Consider the following 19,633-nt stretch of genomic DNA (forward strand, 5'->3'; position numbering starts at 1 on the left):
AGAAGATTTCAGAAGATTTCAGAAGATTTCAGAAGATTTCAGAAGATTTCAGAAGATTTCAGAAGATTTCAGAAGATTTCAGAAGATTTCAGAAGATTTCAGAAGATTTCAGAAGATTTCAGAAGATTTCAGAAGATTTCAGAAGATTTCAGAAGATTTCAGAAGATTTCAGAAGATTTCAGAAGATTTCAGAAGATTTCAAAAAATTTCCGCAGATTTCAGATGATTTCAGAAGATTTCAGAAGATTTCAGAAAACTTCAGAAGATTTCAGAAGATTTCAGAACATTTCAGAAGATTTCAGAAGATTTCAGAAGATTTCAGAAGATTTCAGAAGATTTCAGAAGATTTCAGAAGATTTCAGAAGATTTCAGAAGATTTCAGAAGATTTCAGAAGATTTCAGAAGATTTCAGAAGGTTTCAGAAGACTTCGGAAGATTTCAGAAAATTTCAGAAGATTTCAGAAAATATCAGAAAATTTCAGAAAATTTCAGAAAATTTCAGAAAATTTCAGAAAATTTCAGAAAATTTCAGAAAATTTCAGGAAATTTCAGAAAATTTCAGAAAATTTCAGAAAATTCCAGAAAATTGCAGAAAATTGCAGAAAATTTCAGAAAACTTCAGAAAACGTCAGAAAATTTGAAAAGATTTCAGAAGTATTTAAATGGTTTCAAAAGTATTTGAAGATTTCTGAGAATTTGAGAAAGTTTTGAAAATAGCAGAAAATTTCGAATGTTTTCAAAATATTTCAAAATCTTCTAAATTCTTTCGAAACTAAAAGACCTCAAACGGATATATAATTAAAAATTGTTGACCGAAGTTAAGGAGAGTTATGAAAATTCAAAAAATTTCAGTTCGTTGCAGGAATTTGCATAAGAGCAATGACTTTTGAAAGGATTTCATAAGTTTCAAAATGTTACTTTCTAAAAATTTCGAAAAAATATTGATCGATATCAGCCGTTCGTTCTATGAAAAAGTTGATAATTTTTGAAAATTTATATCTATTAGGAACATTTTTTAAGGATTCGATAGGCTTCAGAAATAAGAAGGAAAAAAAAGTTAGAAGATGATACAGAATAAAAATGTAAAAATAAATGAAAAAATTGTAATAAAAACAGAAAGTAAAATGCATTTAAAAGCCAAGAAAAAAGAAAAGAAAAAGTAAATGAAAATACAAACAAAACAGAACCAGAACCAGATAAAAACAAAATGAGTGAAAAGAAAATTAATTGACACTAACTGAAAGGCATAGACCAAAATGACAAAATTACATGACAAAATTAACAACAACAATATAAGAAATTGAAATAAATTTCAGCGGAATACTTAATTCATAGTTTATATTAGAAAATTTTTAAGAACTGCAAACAACTGTACCCGATTTTATACACATTTAGATTATGTGAGCTCATAAAATCTCACAGTTCGAAAAAATCTTGTGAATTTACATCTTATAAAATGCACATAAATGGAGCGTCGTATTTCATACAAATTTATATTCAAGAACATGTAAAATTGTGTTATTTGAAAATTACATGTCTTGAATTCGAATGAAATAAAAAACAAAACATCGATAGCAGGCGCGACTTGAACCGAGAAACATCAGCACATCGGTTACTCGATTGGACCGCAGAGCTTATATATGTGCAAGTGACGGAAAATTTTATTTGTAATGACTTAATGTTAGATGAGTTTGAATTTTACTGGTTTCGACTGTAACTTGCGTTCTGCTAGCAGGTGCGACTGTATGAATTTAAATGCACTTTTTACCAACCGAGCAGATGTATGCTTCTGTGGCTCAGTCAATTAACAGACGTACTTGCGATCCAATGATTCTCGGTTCAAGTCGCGGCGGTTGCTCAGCATTCCTTTTTGATTTCAATGAATTTCATATCGTGGAGTTTTAGACACAATAGTAAATGTTCTTCCACGTGAATTTACGTGAGCTGCAACGCTCCATTTATGTGCATCTAATAAAATGTAAAATCACAGGGATTTTTTTTAGTGTGTATGAGGGATTAAGTCACCTGTAAAATTCTATTTTTTTTTTGGAGTGAAGTTGTGAATTGCACCGTTTGTAGAATTCTGTCACCTGTAAAATTCATTATTTTTTTCTGTGTAATTACAGAAGATTAAAACGATTTTTTTTACCCGATTGAGTTTTTATTATTCTAGAAGTTTTTGATGTTTGCCAAATTATAGCACAGGTGGTTTCAGAGAAAAGAATTTTTAGAAAACATTGAACAGAAAAAAATCGAAAGTTGAAAAAATCTTTCATTACATTTTTTGTCTAATAAATATTAATGTTTTTAATGTGTTTAAAATTTCGAAGATATTTCAATACCAATCAACTAAATATTCAAAAAAAATTACAACTCGTTCAAACATTAACAGCAGAAAGGGTAAACCATAAATTTTGTACAGATGTAGAAACCAGTTCGACTCAAGACTAATATTAAAAATAGTCGGTATATTTTTGTAAGTTCATTCTATCGGTAAATATTACGAACTATCTTGTTTGTCTTTTGGAATCATACAGAATCGAGAAGGAAAATTCATCACGCTTATAGTATTGGTATCATCCAGGGACAGTCGTACTGGAAGTAAAATGTTGTGGTCTCTGAAAACTGCCATCCATATCAAGTGACTGAATACTGTCCAGTATTCTTCAAAACATAGTAACTAATTGACTAATCCGTCTCGTGCGCCGTTCGTTGCTCAATTTTAATTGCACCAGTTGAATTTTATGAACAAATTTTATGCGCATTCTACAACATTCAGCTTCGCATTCAAGAAAATTGAGTTCGCATTTATTTAGCACCTTATTAAAGCCGGGGATAAATAAACGATACAAATCTTTTGTTTAGCACCTTAACAATTCGGTTCTTCCGAAAATAACTATTTGTGATATTTTCTTTCATTGAAATGCTATTGTTGATCACTATTGATATATTTCACCCCGTGTGCAATTCTGCGACAAAGCAAATTTTGTTACTTCCTTCAGCCCCGCCTTAATGCCTGGAAATGGGTAATGGCGCGAGTATTTAAAGCAAACCTTTCCGTTTAGCGTGCAACGTTTGCACCAAAAAGCGAGCACTATTTTTGCATCAATATCAGATGGCTTTCAGTGAAAAAGTCTACATGTCCAGAAAAATTCATTCAAATCTGAAAGGGTGCTGCCAACTCCAAATACGATTTGGCACGAAATTCGACTTCAGAAGATTAGAGTAAAAACATCCTTAATTCCTATAGAAGACATCCAACGAACGGTGACTTTTTGAGATGCTATACAGCCAGTCACGTACCCAGAGGGGAGGGGGGGGGGGGTTGGGGGGCCCGTGCCCCTCCCGAAATAAAAAACAGATATATAATTATTTAGACGGTTTACAGAATAACAAGACAGTAAACGTGAAGAAATTTAATACAATAACAGTTTCAGTGGAAAAGTTTTAAGTGTCTGTTAAAAACACCCGTAAAAGGCACACCGAGAATTAAGTATATAAGCAATCTTCAGTTACATTTTTTTTTATCTTTGGGCCCCTCCCGAAACGAAATCCTGGGTACGGGCCTGTATACAGTGTACTGATATTTTGAATTGAAACGGCAAACAACTGCACATAAATGGAGGAATCAGCATAGTGGAATCTGAGTCATGGAACGAAAAAGATTTTTAATTCAATTTCTAGTTTGTGTACTATCAAATATGAAATTCAACGTTTATATTTTCTGGTCAATGTCGTTTGCAGATGGATTTACAATGCGATTTGTGACTAAAAAACTGTTTCGTAGTCCATTTAGATCTCAAGCTCAAGTTGTACGTAATAAAAATCAAAATTTTCCGAAGAAGGGATAATTTGGTACAAAAGAAAAAAGAAATGTATTCACTACTGCAACAAATGAAACAAATACAGTTCGCATTATTCATTCAAAACATTCCAGAGTGACCATTTTTTTTTATCTCCCCACCGAAATCAAGCGGGAAAGAATGTTTTTCATTATGATTGTACACTTCTTTTGGCTCCCTACTTGGCATTCCTTGTCGGAGCTTTCATTACTCAACCAGATAAGATAGCAAACCAGTAAAAAGAAATTAGAATCCCGCTAGCAAAAGATGGTAACAACATGATAGCAGGTAAAATGAAAAATGATTTCCGTCCGGCAGGGTCTACTATCGGAAATCAACCCGCGAAACATTTTCCGAAAATCCAGTTAAACATATCTGACAGCTGAGCCCCTCGGCACTAATCACCGCACCGTGATCAGCCGTGATAAATCGTATCCCGACCCGCAAAATTCTAAGCACGCCCAAACGCGGAATACAATCCCTCCCACCTCCGTTCATTTGGCATCACTCGTTAGGCACTTACCTCACTAGTTTGCATTTTAACGACAATCCAACGCGCAGGATAGGAGGCAAATTTCAGCAAGTCCAAACAACAACAACAAAAAAATAATCATCCCTTCCACGGTAAAGTTTTTCTCTCTAGATGCCGCGAAACTTGGCTCAGCATCGGAACGTGACTCGTATGCTTATCGGCCGGACGAGCAGCACGAGCGCAAATTAAGCGATCAGTATTTTTCCTCTTACCTGAAAAAAAAAACGAAGTTAGAGAAGTAAAACGGGAGATGAGTGAAATGGCGAAATTCGCAGAGCTGATGGAAACGACGAGGTAAAGTTTTTTAATGAATTGCAGCCCATTAACCGGGACAAAACATCGGGCAGGAGAAGGAGGATGGAGGCGTGAGTGGGGGAATTAAAGCAAAATATGAAAATGTTTCCGAAGTGTGGGTGGTGGCGCGTAGCCCCGGGCTATAGACAGTAACGTAATTTACGTTTGCGGAAGACGACCGACAGGAGGAACCAGGAGGAGGGTGGATAAATGTTTGCTTTCGTTGATTTTCTTTATCTCCGGCCTGTCCATCCTCGTCCAGCGCACGGTAGAAGTTGAGTCCGAAAATTTGAGCGCTGCAGTGACTCGATCAAGAATCATGATATCACGGCAGCTACGGCTGGTACAATCAGATGTTGCGGGATGTTGCCGGACGGGCAGGAAAAGTGGTTTGTGGGTGGAGAAAACTGGGACACGTTTATTTTGATTAATGCGTGGGTTGTTGGTCGTTTCTCACAGCCCACACTGAGTAAGATTTTTCGGGGCTGAATTTGTTTTTTTTTTATGTTTTCAAGAAATATTTGTATTTCCGCTGTTATCTAGCAGGCAGTATGAAAAGTGGCAACATTATGATTACTGCTTTTATCAAATATTTGAATACCCCGGGAAAGGAAATTAGTGCAGAAACGATAATTTCACGATTGCGAAACATGATTGAAATGAAATTAACTGTGATGGTCGTCATAGCAATATATATTGGGACCTATGGTTAGTTTTGAAACAGGGGAAATCCAAATCGTTGAGATAGAGTAAAAATATGAACGACCCATGGTGACTTCCTTGTGGTATTCCGCAAATGACAACGAATGGTGACGAAGTATAGCTTGAGGTAATTTCTTACCCCTACTATTGAGTGTCATTTAGCTAACAATGTGTTACAGCATTATTTCGCCATGGGAGCTTTGTAAAGAGTGTGAGGATAGTGAATAGCTTGTGATATATGAAACAGCAAATACAGTGGCGAAAAACAAAACACCACAGAAGAAATTTATTAATTTTACATGAGACGTAATTCTACAAACAGTATAATTCATAACCACTTAACTTGTCAAATGATGCAATATTCCATTCGTAAACAATTTCGCAGGCTCCGAGTGCAATCTGCACTCATTTTCCAAGTGCCGCTATATGGGTTTATATGTATCAATTATTTATCAAACAGATATGTGCTTCTGTGGCTCAGCACGTGGTGCTTTGCAATCTAATGTTTCTCGGTTCAAGTCGCAAACCTTGTAAGATGTAAAATGTAAATTTACGAAAAAAATTTAGATATAGTAGAAATATTTAAAATAAATTCATTTTTTTAATTATTTCCAAACAAGTGGAGTTCTAGTGAAAAAGAATTTCTCTTTAAGAAACCCACAACTTAATTACTACGCAATGTTGGAGGGAAAGTGCTCGTTTTTAGGAAAAGGAACAAACTAAATTTTTCAAAATTGATCTAAAATGACTTTTGAAAAGGGCCAAACATTATTTATTTTTTATTGCCTTTCTCATATAGAAAGGTTATGCAATCACTGTGAGAACCGAGGTCACTCAGTTCGTCGAGATCTCAAAATGTATGTGTGTGTATGTGTGTGTGTGTGTATGTGACAAATAATATCACTCAATTTTCTCAGAGATGGCTGAACCGATTTTCGCAAACATGTATTCAAATGAAAGGTCTTGAGGTCCCATACAAAGTTCCTGAGTCTCATATGGATCCCACTTTCGGTTTCGGGACTACATGGTGATATGCACCAAAAAAAGGAAAAAAAAAATAGTCACACATGTTTCTCAAAGATGGCTAAACCGATTTTCACAAACTTAGATCAAATTCAAATGAAAGGTTTTATGACCTTATACAATTTTCCTGAGTTTCATTTGGATCCGACTTCCGGTTCCGGAATTACAAAGAAATATGTGAAAATTTATGACAAAATATGCATTCAATTTTCTCGGAAATTTCTTAACCGATTTTCACAAACTAAGAAGCAAATAAAAGGTCTTGAAATTTAAAAAAAACCCGAAAAGTTTATCCAGATCCGACTTCCGGTTCCGGTATTACAGTGCGATTAGTGAAAATTTTCAATTTCATGAGTATTTTTTCACAAGCGATGGCGAAACGAGGTGCACATTTTTATACATAGGGTCAGAAAACTTTTCTGACCCGAAGAGGTGAATGACAACAATGTTAAAACCGCTATAATCGAAAAAAATGACGATGCAAAACTGGTACGCGACGGTACGTGCGGCTTTGCTCCATTCACAGCGTGCTTTGTTCATTTGCAGAGTTGCCACATTAAAATTTATATTTTTCAGGTGAAAACTATGCATATTTCTAATCCTTTTTTTCAATTGGTACCTACTTGTTAGTGTTATTACAAGACCATGATAACGATCCTCGTCGTTTCCCTATTGGACCTCTCCCTCGTATCACAACGACCATGATTAAAACGGCTTGTTCCAGGTTGAAATGTTCTACTATCGCTGGACCAGATGGTATTCCTTCAATAGTATTGAAAAGATGCCTGAACAGCCTCCTAACACCACTGACAATACTTTTAGAGTTTCGAGGATCTCTCGAGTCGGGAGTATTCCCCGATTCCTGGAAGAAGTCATATATCTTCCCAGTGTTTAAAAAAGGCAACAAATCCGACATAACTAACTATCGCGGAATTGCTTCACTTTGCGCTGTCCCAAAGTTTATTGAAAAAAAATATTCTTGACTTTTTAACCCACAATTGCAACGACTACATATCTGAAACGCAACACGGATTTATGCCTAAACGATCAACATCTACAAATTTAGTATCCTTCACTTCATTTATTATCCGATCCTTACAATCACGCAAACAGGTCGACGCAATTTCAGGAATCAGGAATCAGAACAAATTGGCTCAAATGGCACGTTCCCCTTGATATTTGGAGATTTGTTCCTTGCCATCAATTTGTTTTTAGCATCATTTTCCCGATATATAAGAGGGAAGGATTGAAAGGAATACTAAGGCTTGGACTAGGAGGATGGGAAAAAATGACGACACAAAAACACATAAAAGCAGAAGTAAATTCTGCACCCCTAAGGGATGCCGAACAATCTGCTGGGGATCACATCTGGTGGAAGCAGAAGTAAATTCTGCACCTCTAAGAGGTCCCGAACAGTCTGCTATTAATAAAACCTCCAACCCCCGAGAGGATTTAGAGATCTTACAAAAGCGACACCATTCTGCACTCCCGGAAGAATGCAGAACGATTCGCAGTATGTACGAGCAGAAGTAAATTCGGTACCCCCTAAAGGATGCCAAACAATCTGCTAAACCCTATTTAAGGTGAATACAGAAAGGATTCATTCACTCCATGAAGAACGATGAACCCTTCTGACTATAGCTCCTTACCACATTGGGTGAGAAACGAGAGAATATCCTTCAATTTTAACTCCGCATACACAGACTCAACCATGTATGGAGAACCAAAAACCCGGATACGAAGCTGCGTCAATGCGGGGCAGTTACATATCAGATGATATGAAGTACCGTAATCGCATTCACACAAATCACACGAATAATACTCAGCACGTTGAATAGTAGCCATGTGATAATTGAGTTTGCAATGTCCAGTCAGAGCTCTGACCAGAATACTGCAATGATGCTTGGAGAAATGCAGTAGACACTTTGACATTTTCAGATTTAAATCTGGTAGAATTGCTTTTGTCTGAGCGCAAGTTTGCAAGCTGCGCCAGTAGCTGGCATGTTTGGATGCAGCCCAAGAACGAATCTTGTGCTTTATCCAACTAGTTGAAAGTGGTAAAGCTGGTTCAGGTCCAACGAAATCATTCGTTGCACCAGCTCTAGCCAACTCATCAGCCCATTCATTTCCAGTAATACCAGAATGGCCGGGTACCCAAAAGAAGTAAACAGCATTTGAAATGCTGAGGTCTTCAATTTGAGTTCGACATGCGATCACTAGATTCGACCGTGAGTCATTCGAACTGAGTGCTTTTAAGGCTGCCTGACTGTCGGAACAAAAATAAATTCGTTTACCACAGATCCTCTGCTAAAGTGCCGATTGTACTCCACACAGAATCGCGTAGATTTCTGCTTGGAACACAGTACAGTATCTACCAAGTGAATGAGACTGCTCCAGCCTCATTTCACGACTGTAGACACCAGCACCAGCACGACCATTCAACAGAGAACCGTCCGTATAACAAACTATGTGTTCATCAAGTTGTCGTTCCAGACAACCAGACAACCATTCCTCACGAAGAGGATAGCTCACATTGAATGTTTTAAAAGGAAAACTGCATGTGAGAGTTAGGTCACTAGGAGCGAGTAAATACTCATCCCACGTAACCATTTGAGACCACAAGCGAGTGTGGCTAGTAGCATAATCTAATGGGTTACTGTTCCAAAGCCCTGTAACCTTAAGACGGTATGCGCAAGATAATGCTTCTTGTTTTAGGAACACATGTAGTGGTTTAATGCAGTAGCGCCTCTAGAGCAGCAGTAGGAGTTGTCGTGAATGCTCCTGTCATCGCCATTAGGACCATCCTTTGGAGATGATTTAGCTTTGACTGAACTGTCGCGACTTCTCCTTTCTGCCACCATACAAGACATCCATATGCTAAAATTGGTCTAACAATAGTTGTGTAGATCCAATGAATATATCTGGGTTTGAGTCCCCATGATTTTCCAAAAGCTCGTCTACATTGGCCGAAAGCCATGCAAGCTCTTTTAATTCTGAAGTCAATGTGAGCAGACCAATTCAGTTTTGAGTCAAGAATAACCCCGACGTATTTAACTTGTTCGACCACAGTCACCTCTGAACCAAAGAACTGCAACGGACGAGCTCCTGTGATTATCCTACGATGAGTGAAAAGCACCATTGATGTTTTGCCCGGATTTACAGATAATCCAACCTGACAACACCATTGTTCAACAGATCGCAGGGCTTGCTGCATTAAATCGAAGAGAGTGTTAATGCTTATACCGGTCATCAATATATGATAATCGTCGGCAAAACCATAAGTCGGAAATCCAAGGCTATTAAGTTTCCTTAACAAACCATCAGCTACTAGGTTCCATAAAAGTGGGGATAGTACACCACCTTGAGGACACCCACAGACACTCAGTTTTCTAATCTCTGCTTGCCGAAGCGATGAACAAAGAAGTCGATTGCTAAGCTTGCGTGTATCCAATTTGTGATACTTGAAGGTATGCCATGACCACGGGCTGCTTCCAGAATTGAATTGAAAGACACGTTATCAAAGGCACCTTCAATATCTAGGAAAATACCTTTTCATACCTTTTCTGCAGTAACACTGGGAAAACTCCTTCCGTTCCAGGAGACTTGTACGGAACAAAACTCTCAACTGCCCATTTGACCGATTCAATCGTCACAACGCTTCGAGCAAGGGCCCAAGAATCGGAACTACCTGAAAAAGTCTCGGGAAGAGCTGTCGGTGATGGATCCATACATCCTGGAAAGTGAGTGTTAAAAAGGCAGTGAAGTACATCACTTTCATCAGACAAGTGTTCACCATCTGAAGTTCTTAAGAAACTGACATTAAAGTCCTTAGACTTCGAAAGTAACTTATTTAATCTGCTAGCCTCGTTGAGACTAGAGACATTTGTGCAGAGGCTTTTCCAACCACTTCGCTCAGACGATCGAAGAGCATTTTTGTAAGCCCTTCGAGCCGACACGAATGCCCCCGACCCATCTCTGCGTCGGTGGTTCCAAGCTCTTCTGCATAGTTTCCTTAGTCTAGCAAGTTCAGCATTCCACCAAGGAGCTCCTCTAGTAGCTCGCACAATCCGAAGTGGACAAGCCTCTTCATATGCTGCAACTATGAGTGAGTTTGTCTCGTCGACAACATTTTCCAAATCAATTGGGGTTTCAATTGTTGGTTGGTACCCGTAAAATCTAGTCGCCAAGCCTTCTTCATAGAGGTCCCAGTTTGTTGATTTGGGATTACGATATGTGATAATATCAAATTTAACGTTTGAATGATCAAAGAATATGTACTTATGATCAGACAACGAAGGTTCGAGCTCATCGGAGACGAGCCAATTCACCAAGTCATGCGCAATTCTATCAGAGCAGAGAGTTACGTCCAAAACCTCCTCTCTTCCAGATCTCGTAAAAGTTGGACGGTTTCCTGCATTGACTATGTGCAGGTTTGTACTGCTCACAAATTCCATCATATCAGAGCCTCTCGAATTTATATCTGTGCTGCCCCAAATGATATGGTGAGCATTTATGTCACTGCCGATTACAAGCGGTAAATCACTCTTGCAGCAGTATGATACAACCTTTTTGAAGTCATCGCTTGGCGAAGGTGGGTTATGCGGTAAATATGCCGAACAATAGACATATTTCCTGTCTATGCCATCAACAGTCATACCAACTGTGAACGCACAAATATCCCGAGTTGTGAGCTCCGATATGAGAGAAACATCGAGAGCACTATTTGCAAGTATGCATGCTCGAGGCATTTCACGTGGATTAGTCATACCGCTCTTGTTGAAGGCAACAAAGACTGGGTTTAACAATTTTCCAACGTAGAAGTTTCCCTTTTGGAAATATGGTTCTTGAACCAAAGCTATAGAAGCTTTACCTTCTTGCAGAAGTCTGGATAGATTCATAGTTGCTGTACGTTTATGCTGAAGATTGATTTGTGCCACTCTAACCATTATCAATTAGAGTAACGAACATTCCACCTCCAGCACTTATCCTACAGCAACTACAAGAAACCAAATATATTGGCTTATAATCGCCTATAGCGAACCATGTAAGGATTTTTTTAAATGTTTTAATCATTTAAATCCCACGAGTTGCGAAGAAAGAAGTCGTCCACTGTGCCAGAGCTTCGCTTAACACAGTAAGGGAAAATCCCAAGATATTCCGTTCACGACTGCATTGTTTAACCTCCTGCAGCCATTCAGCCATCGGCACGGAAATACACCTTGACTTAGGAGTTCCTATTTTTGTGGCCTTTTACGACATGGAACAGGAAACCAGTGGATCAATTCTTGGAAAAAAATAATTCCGCCGGATGCCACACGGCTCACCTGTTTGGTGGACTTATACCACCGGTACAGGTGGACCGTAGCGTTATTCTTAGCCAGTTGGGAAACCGCTACCGACACTACACGGCTATCTAGGCTGCTCAGAGAGGGAAGTTGACATTGATGGTCAACTTTCATGGATGGCCGAGCAGCCGTAAAATATCACGCAAACAGGTCGACGCAATTTACACTGATTTCACGGCAGCGTTTGATAAAATACATCATCAAATAGCAATAGCCAAACTTGACAGACTTGGCCCTAATGGTGCTCTACTGGAATGGATGCAGTCATATCTAACTGGTCGTAATCTAGGTAACAGGATAACAACACCATTTGCTGTTAGTTCTGGAGTTCCTCAAGGAAGTCATTTAGGATCTCAACTTAACTGTAAAATATTCCAAGCTATCATTCGCTGATGAATTCAAACTCTATCATCTGATAAATGGTCTGGATGACGCACGCTTTCTACAAGCTCAACTTGATGCTTTTGCTAAATGGTGTCATGTCAACAGGATGGTGCTGAATGTCTCCAAATGTTCCGTTATATCCTTCTCCCGAAAGCGCTCAGTAATTTTGTATGACTACAACCTCTCGCAAAGCGTTCTCAAACGTGAATCGTTTGTGAAAGACTTAGGAGTAATCTTAGACAGTAAACTTGATGTCAAGAACCACGTCGATTACGTAATTTCAAAGGCTTTCAAACTCTTAGGTTTTATGTTTCGAATTGCTAAAAGTTTTCGTATCATAGACTACTTAAAAGCTCTCTATTGTGCACTGGTCCGGTCAATCCTCGAATATGCAGCTATTGTTTGGTCCCTCATTACAAAACTGACATCGATCGTGTCGAAGCTATTCAACGTAAATTCATTAGATTCGCTCTTCGCAATCTACCATGGAGTGATCCATTTAACCTTCCAAGCTACGTGGATCGCTGCCGCCTTATTGACTTGGATCTGCTGTCTGTTCGAAGGAATGTTCACAAGGCCGTTTTCATAGCGGACTTAATACAATCGCGTATCGATTGTGCTGATCTCTTACGGTTGGTCAATTGCGACATTCATCTTCGCAGTCTTCGTTCACACCCATTTCTTAGAATTCCCGCTGCTAGAACCAACTACGGGTATAATGAGCCTTTTTCTAGTATGTGTCGTTTATTTAATAGTTGCTCCGATGGTTTTGATGTTCATCTATCCCGAAATGCAATAAAGCGATTGTTCCGTGATTCCTTATCTATCTAGTTGTAGATCTAGGGCAATTTTACAAGCAAATACTATACAGCTATTTGTAATGTAATTCAGTTAAATCGAAGTCTTATATTGTACCACATGTAAACTAACTGATTCGCTCGCCTAAATTAACCCGGTCGTTCTTTCCTCTTTTTTCTGTCTTCCACCATCCATTTTGTTTTATTATTAATTAGATCTACATGCCGATTCTAACCCGGTCGTTTTTTCTGTCATCTTACATATTTTTGATAACTAATTAGATCTACATGCTGTTTTCAACCCGATCGTTTTTTCTGTCATCCAACATCTTTTTGATAACTAATTAGATCTACATGCTGATTCTAACCCCGTTGTTCGTTTGCGCTCGTTTAGCATCCCCTCCGTCAACCCTTGTATACCATTTATCTATCCACTTTCCTCCTCTCTCTAGTAGTTATAGTGTTATAAATTTTATGTTAACTGTTAGTTTTAATTCTAGTGTTATGTCTTAATATATCTGTTGGATCATTGTAATCTGTTGATATAAATAATGAGAAGGTTTTATGCCTGCTGGAGAGAGAGATTGCCAAATTTCATCTCAACCGGGTTTTTCCCTGCTCACAAATAAATAAATAAATAAATAAATAAATAAATAAAACGATGCTTTTCAATCGAAAGTGCACTTATTGCCTTTCTCATATAGAAAGTTTATACAATATGTTCTATATAATTCGACACAGTTCATCGAGCTGAGCAATGTATGTGTCTGTGTGTGAGTATGTGTGAAATAATGTCACTCATAAAAAAAATCTATTGAATTGTGTCAAATAATGTCACTCATAAAAAAAGTCTATTGAAGTTCACACCGTCATTTAGAGCGACGAAGGGTAAAATTTTTCTAAATTTGGCTCAAAACTGATTCAATTCGTAGGCTATATTAGTTACTTACTAAGCGAACCGACTTTGGCTATACTGGTTCCAAGTTCGTGGTTCCAGAAATACCAAAAGTAGTGGTCAAAAAGTTTAAAACGAGACTCAGTCAATTTTCTCAGAGATGATTTGATCGATTCACACAAACAGGCTCAAATAAAAGTTCCTACAGTCTTATAGGTTGCTGTTTGAAAATCCGGGCCCGATTTCCGGTTCCAGAACTCTAGGCTAAAGAATGTTTAATCATTTAGTGCGACGATGCAAAATAAAGAAAAATTCTTATCAACTTGACATAACTGTTTAGAATTTGAAAATGTTATGTTAGTTTATACCCAAAGAAAGTTTCTTATTTTATTCAAGATTGGAAAAAAAATTTCTTCACAAAATCTTCTGGTGGTATTTTTGAAAATATAAGTAATATGAGAAAGGCATCATTAGACCACTAGTTGGATTAATACAGGTTTTTGTCAAATATTTACTGTCGAAAAATAGCAAATCCTGCTAAAATGAGTTGTTCTAGTGATCGTCATAAAATCAGCAAACATGTTGAATGAATATAAATTTTGCGTAAAATCCTAATCAGTCATCAGTGTATTTATTTAAAATTTTAAATTCGACATGCAAAAAAAAACGCCAGTTTTTTTTGATTTTGATGAAACTTTGTGCCAAGATAGGTGATTATGTCCCCAACTAACGATATAGGCACTTTGGAAAAAAAAACTTTTTCTTGTCCAAGTTGAATTTTCCAGTGTTTATTTATCGAGAACTAAACTAAACTTAAATCATAATCAATCAAAAATCCAATGATGTTCAATTATGGAAAAGATTTCCCAGAATACTTCTTCTCTAATTGCCCGATATTTGCCGTACTTGTTTTTTTGTGTCCATCTTGCAGTACTCGAAAGGATGGAAAAGAACACAATCACCTATCATTCATATTAAAAGTAGGGTTTGTTTTTTTCAGTGCACGATTCGATTAGACGAATTTTGTGCCAAATCGTATTGGAAGTAGTCTGAGCCCTCTCTGGTTTGAATGAAACTTTCTGGACATGTAGACTTTGTCCCCAAAAGCCACTTTGCACATTTTGTTTTCTTCTCCTTTTATCACCTATTTCTGTCAAATTTCGGAAACCTTTTGGGTCGAAAGAGCCCAAGATGCAATGGACACAAACTTTTTAAAAATCCACAAAATGTTTTCCTAACAACAATGAACAAAATTTAAACATTTTTTTTAAACAATTAATTAACTTTAAATGGCTCAAAGTGGATATCGTTTTTACTTGTCTCAACAGGCCTTACTCTAAACGTTAATAAGGGCCTGATTCTCTTTGTTAGAAACATTTAAAACATTTTTCTCTCTAGAAATACCTTCACTGTATTCTCTGAATTCCTTGTGTTTGAAACGTATTTGAATTAACTTTCTCGTCACATCCGATCTATAATGCTTTAGACATCCATTGTTATGAGCATTTGCTACTACTCTCCTCGTTATAAAAATTCGTACGACATCATTATTTCCACGTAGGCGCTCAAAATTGTTATTTTATAACAAAAGTCTGTTTATCATCATAACTACATTCGTACTATAACAATTCAGTCAATACAAATGTTGTCGCAAACTTATTTCCATCAATTTACTTAAAAAATGCTCATTGATTGTTTTGTAAATTCAGATGTTACCTCATTTTGACCTCCCTCTTGTGAATACTTTTATGGACCTCACTTAGTTGCTAGAAATATGCAGTGAAGGTCAAAAAGTACCATTTTCTCGTAAAATCCGATCAATTCTACTTTATACTTTCCACTTGCTAGACTCCCTCTCCTTAAAATAACCTTATAATCTATATAAATGTGAAAGTAGTATCTGTATTAGTCAAGAAGTATCGCTTCTGGGGACGGGTACGACGTGAATGACCTTAAGGTTAAAATCTCTATAATTAAAAAAAAAGAGTCGTGTCTCGGGCCCCCATTGTTTGTCGACAAATAAGATAAATTTTACAATAAACACCCCTTTTTAGAGGCACTTGCACTCCACTCTTTTGTTTACCCGTGAAATTAATTTCTGATCTCGCCAAGAGAAATAAAAAATACCCTTATTACCTCTGAATTGCAAAAAGTGTCCATGCCAAGTTTGACTGAGAGCTTCTTCAATAGAGACACTTGTTGTCTTTTCACGCGTAAAAATATCTTTACGATCATCTCTTAGTTTTATTAAATACCGGTGCCTGTCCAAAAATGTCGATTTCGAAACATTTTGCCTCTAATTCCCCCTGTTAAACACTTACTACAACCTCCGTCCTTCTCCATAAAATATCCTTTATAGCAACCTGTGTAGAATTACTTGTGCCAAGTTAGGTAATCTACTGAGTTGTTCCGTAGTTTGAACCCCCCGCCCATAAATTTCACATTAAACCTCCTCTCAGGCAATCAGTATACTATAACTTCCCCCCCCCCTCCCCCTTTCCCAAAAACCCATGGTCTTAAAAAAAATCGATTCTCGCAAGTTAAATAAATTTTGTAATGCCCCCTTCCTTGTTAAGGGACGGGTAGGGTCTAACACTTTTGAAAAATAATTAACTATTTTCTTTATATTTTCTTATAGTAAAACATTTCAAGAATATGGCTATCTCATTCTGCGAAGAAGCAAGAGCTCGGCGCACAGGCCCAAGATTTCTACTTCGATTGACTTCACAACTTGACAAAACATTCTTGAAATGTTTCATTATAATAAATTATGAAAGAAAAAATATGATTTTCTGAAAATGTTAGACCCTACGGGCTCCCTGGAGTACTTAATTGTTTCCATAGATTTTACAGACAAAAATCGCGTTTTTCTCGAAAGCAGGTTTTGAAAGTCCGTGCCCATCGTCATTCAAAAACTACTGCACCAATGTTTTTTATAATTTGCACACACTTTCTGTATACAAAAAATCAGACCCCAACGTTTTCCTTTTCGTTGTTTGTTACCTTGAGGAGGTTTTATAGCTACAAAATGGCGGATTTTTTCGTGAAAAATCGAAGTTTTCACTTGGAACAATTACCAAAAATTTAAAAAAATTTAAAAAATCAAACAGAAACGTTGGGGTCTAGAAAATCTTCTACTGTAACTATGCTGCGATCACGATTTTTAAGAAGCGTCCTCGAAAATACCTCGGTCGGTGATTATTTCTCAATATTTTTCCATGAAAAAATTACAAAATGTTATTCGAATGATGCTTTTTATGATGCAAAACATTTGAAAAAACAGCAAAAATTATGATTTTTTTCGTCGTTTAGACCCTACCCCCTCCTTAATGACAGTTGCTACACACTCTCCCCCCTAAAAATATTCTTACCAATGTACCGGTGCCAAGTTTGATAGCGGTTCGTTCAGTAGTTCCGGAGTTATGCCGTTACAAACATTACACCCCCTTGTTAGAAGGCCTTGCTACACCCACCCTCCTTACAATCATTTCTTATTTGTGCAAAAAGTATCTATCAAAAGGTATCGATTCTCGTCAAATTAGATACATTTTGTCATGACTTTCCCATACTTAAAGACACTTGCTACGCTCCCTCCCTCATAAAAATACCCTTATGACCATCTCTGAACAGCAAAAAGTATCTGTGCCAAGTTTGATAGTAATCCGTACAGTAGTTTCGGAGTTATGCCGTTACAAACATTACACTCCCCCTTTTAAAGGCACTTGCTACATCAACCCTCCGTATAATCATATAAGGTATGCAGAATGTGTCTTCAAAAAGTATCGATTCTTGTCAAATTACGCCATTTTTTTATGACCCCATGTTAATTACACTTGCACGGCTCCCTCATCTATAAAAATACCATTTTGACCAATCCAAGATGGCGGCTTCCGGTTTATTGATATTGCTTACAACTTCTAACAGTATGGGTATTTTCGGAACGGGATTGATGAGTGGATGTCGAAAAACGATGAATGAGGAGGTTCTGAAATTCAAGATGGCGACTTCCGGTTTCCTGATATCCCTAGCAAACCCTTACAATGTAGGTATTTTCGGAACGGGATTGATAAGCAGATGTCGGAAAACGATATTTAAGGTAGTTCTGAAATTCAAGATGGCGACTTCCGGTTTTGATATACCTTGAAAACCCTTAAAATATGGGTATTTCCGGAACGGGATTGATGAGTGGATGTCGAAAAACGATGTATGAGGTAGTTCTGAAATTCAAGATGGCGACTTCCGGTTTCTTTATATTCCTAGCAAACCCTTACAATGTAGGTATTTTCGGAACGGGATTGATAAGCAGATGTCGGAAAACGATGTTTAAGGTAGTTCTGAAAGTTCTTGATATTTCTTGAAAACCCTTACAATGTAGGTATTTTCGGAACGGGATTGATGAGTAGATGTCGAAAAACGATGTTTGAAGTGGTTCTGGAATTCATAATGGCGACTTCCGGTCTCTTGATATTCCTTGAAACCCCTTACAGTATGGGTATTTTCGAAAAGAATTCGATGTGATGCCATAAAAACGATGTTTGTGATCGTTCTGAATCCAAGATGATCACTTCCGCTCTATTGATATTCTTTAAAAATACTCACAATATGAATATTTTCAGAACAGATTTGGTGTGTAGGTACTAAAAAAGGAAGATGTGTGTGATCGTTTTGAAATCTAATTCTTTCCGAAAATACCCACATTGTAAGAGTTTTCAAAGAATATCAAGAAACCGGAAGTCGCCATCTTGAATTTCAGATCCACCCTAACAATCGTTTTTCGACATCTACTCATCAGTCCCGTTCCGAAATACCCACATTGTAAGGGTTTTCAAGGAATATCAAAAAACCGGAAGTCGCCATCTTGAATTTCAAAACCACCTCAAACATAATTTTCCAGAATCTACTCTTTAAATCCGTTCCAAAAATACCCATATTGTAGTAGTTTCCATGGAATATAAACGAGTCGGAAATCGCTTTCGATGTATGCCAAAACCTCTTTTTACGTAGTAGGTTCGTAAAAAAAGTTTACGTTATTTGGGATTTTGTTCGTAAAAAGAGTTATGTAAAAAGAGGTAACGTATAAAAAGTGCTCGTAAACGGAGGTTTGGGTGTACATAGATTTTTGAACCCTTCAAAGTGCTTCGAGTTCATGTGGTCATCAACGATAATTGATTTTTTATTAAAAAAAACAATCACAATCAACCATGCGTTTCCGTATGTAACGGAAACGTTTGGTGCATAGTTCTAGTAGCCATGCACCAATGTGATATAAACAGGTGGTGCAGATCACGTGGATTGCTTGCGTTTGTAACCAAAACTTTGAAAATAGTTCGGAATGACGATGTACATGAAAAATAAACATACTTTGGTTCAATGCCAACTAGTTCGAACGGTGTGACGAAAGCAAACACGTGGTTTTGAATTTTACTTAGTTTACTGAAGCAAAGTTATTTTCACTAACACAAAAGTCTTGGCTTTGCCTCACCTGTTTCTACCTCATTGGTCATGCACCACGCGTTTCCCTCTAATAGAACATTACTGGAGACGCATGGTTGATCACATATTGAGCTTTTCCATATTTTTAAAATATATGAAATTGAAGCACTTGAATGTGCCCAAAAATTATTCTTTTATTACAAAACAAAAAATCCAGTCCTAAAAAAGTGTTTAATTAAAGAGAATCAGTTGGAAAATCTTCAATGTCAGAAAAATATTCCGGCTACTACATGGAACGCAAAGTTCCGGGCCTCTCACAGAAGACGAGAATAGTTTCGAACCGTGTATATTTTTGTTCAGAACAAGCCTCTAGATGGCCCAATACC

General features: G+C 37.3%; 1 protein-coding gene across 6 annotated transcripts in view; it reads right to left on the minus strand.

Annotated features, from left to right (window-relative positions):
- Window positions 1-19,633, minus strand: part of LOC131438639 (matrix metalloproteinase-2) — a 604,535-nt gene that overhangs the window by 503,086 nt on the left and 81,816 nt on the right. For 3 of the 6 annotated variants that reach the window (XM_058608783.1, XM_058608784.1, XM_058608785.1), the window contains exon 2: window positions 4,366-4,586. The exons of the other annotated variants lie outside the window; for them this stretch is intronic. In XM_058608783.1, coding sequence (XP_058464766.1) covers window positions 4,366-4,380 — 15 coding nt within the window. In that variant the 5' untranslated portion in view covers window positions 4,381-4,586. The remainder of the gene's footprint in view (window positions 1-4,365; window positions 4,587-19,633) is intronic. 6 annotated transcript variants of the gene reach the window in all.

Source organism: Malaya genurostris, chromosome 3 (assembly GCF_030247185.1).
Source record: "Malaya genurostris strain Urasoe2022 chromosome 3, Malgen_1.1, whole genome shotgun sequence".
Lineage (NCBI taxonomy): Eukaryota > Metazoa > Arthropoda > Insecta > Diptera > Culicidae > Malaya > Malaya genurostris.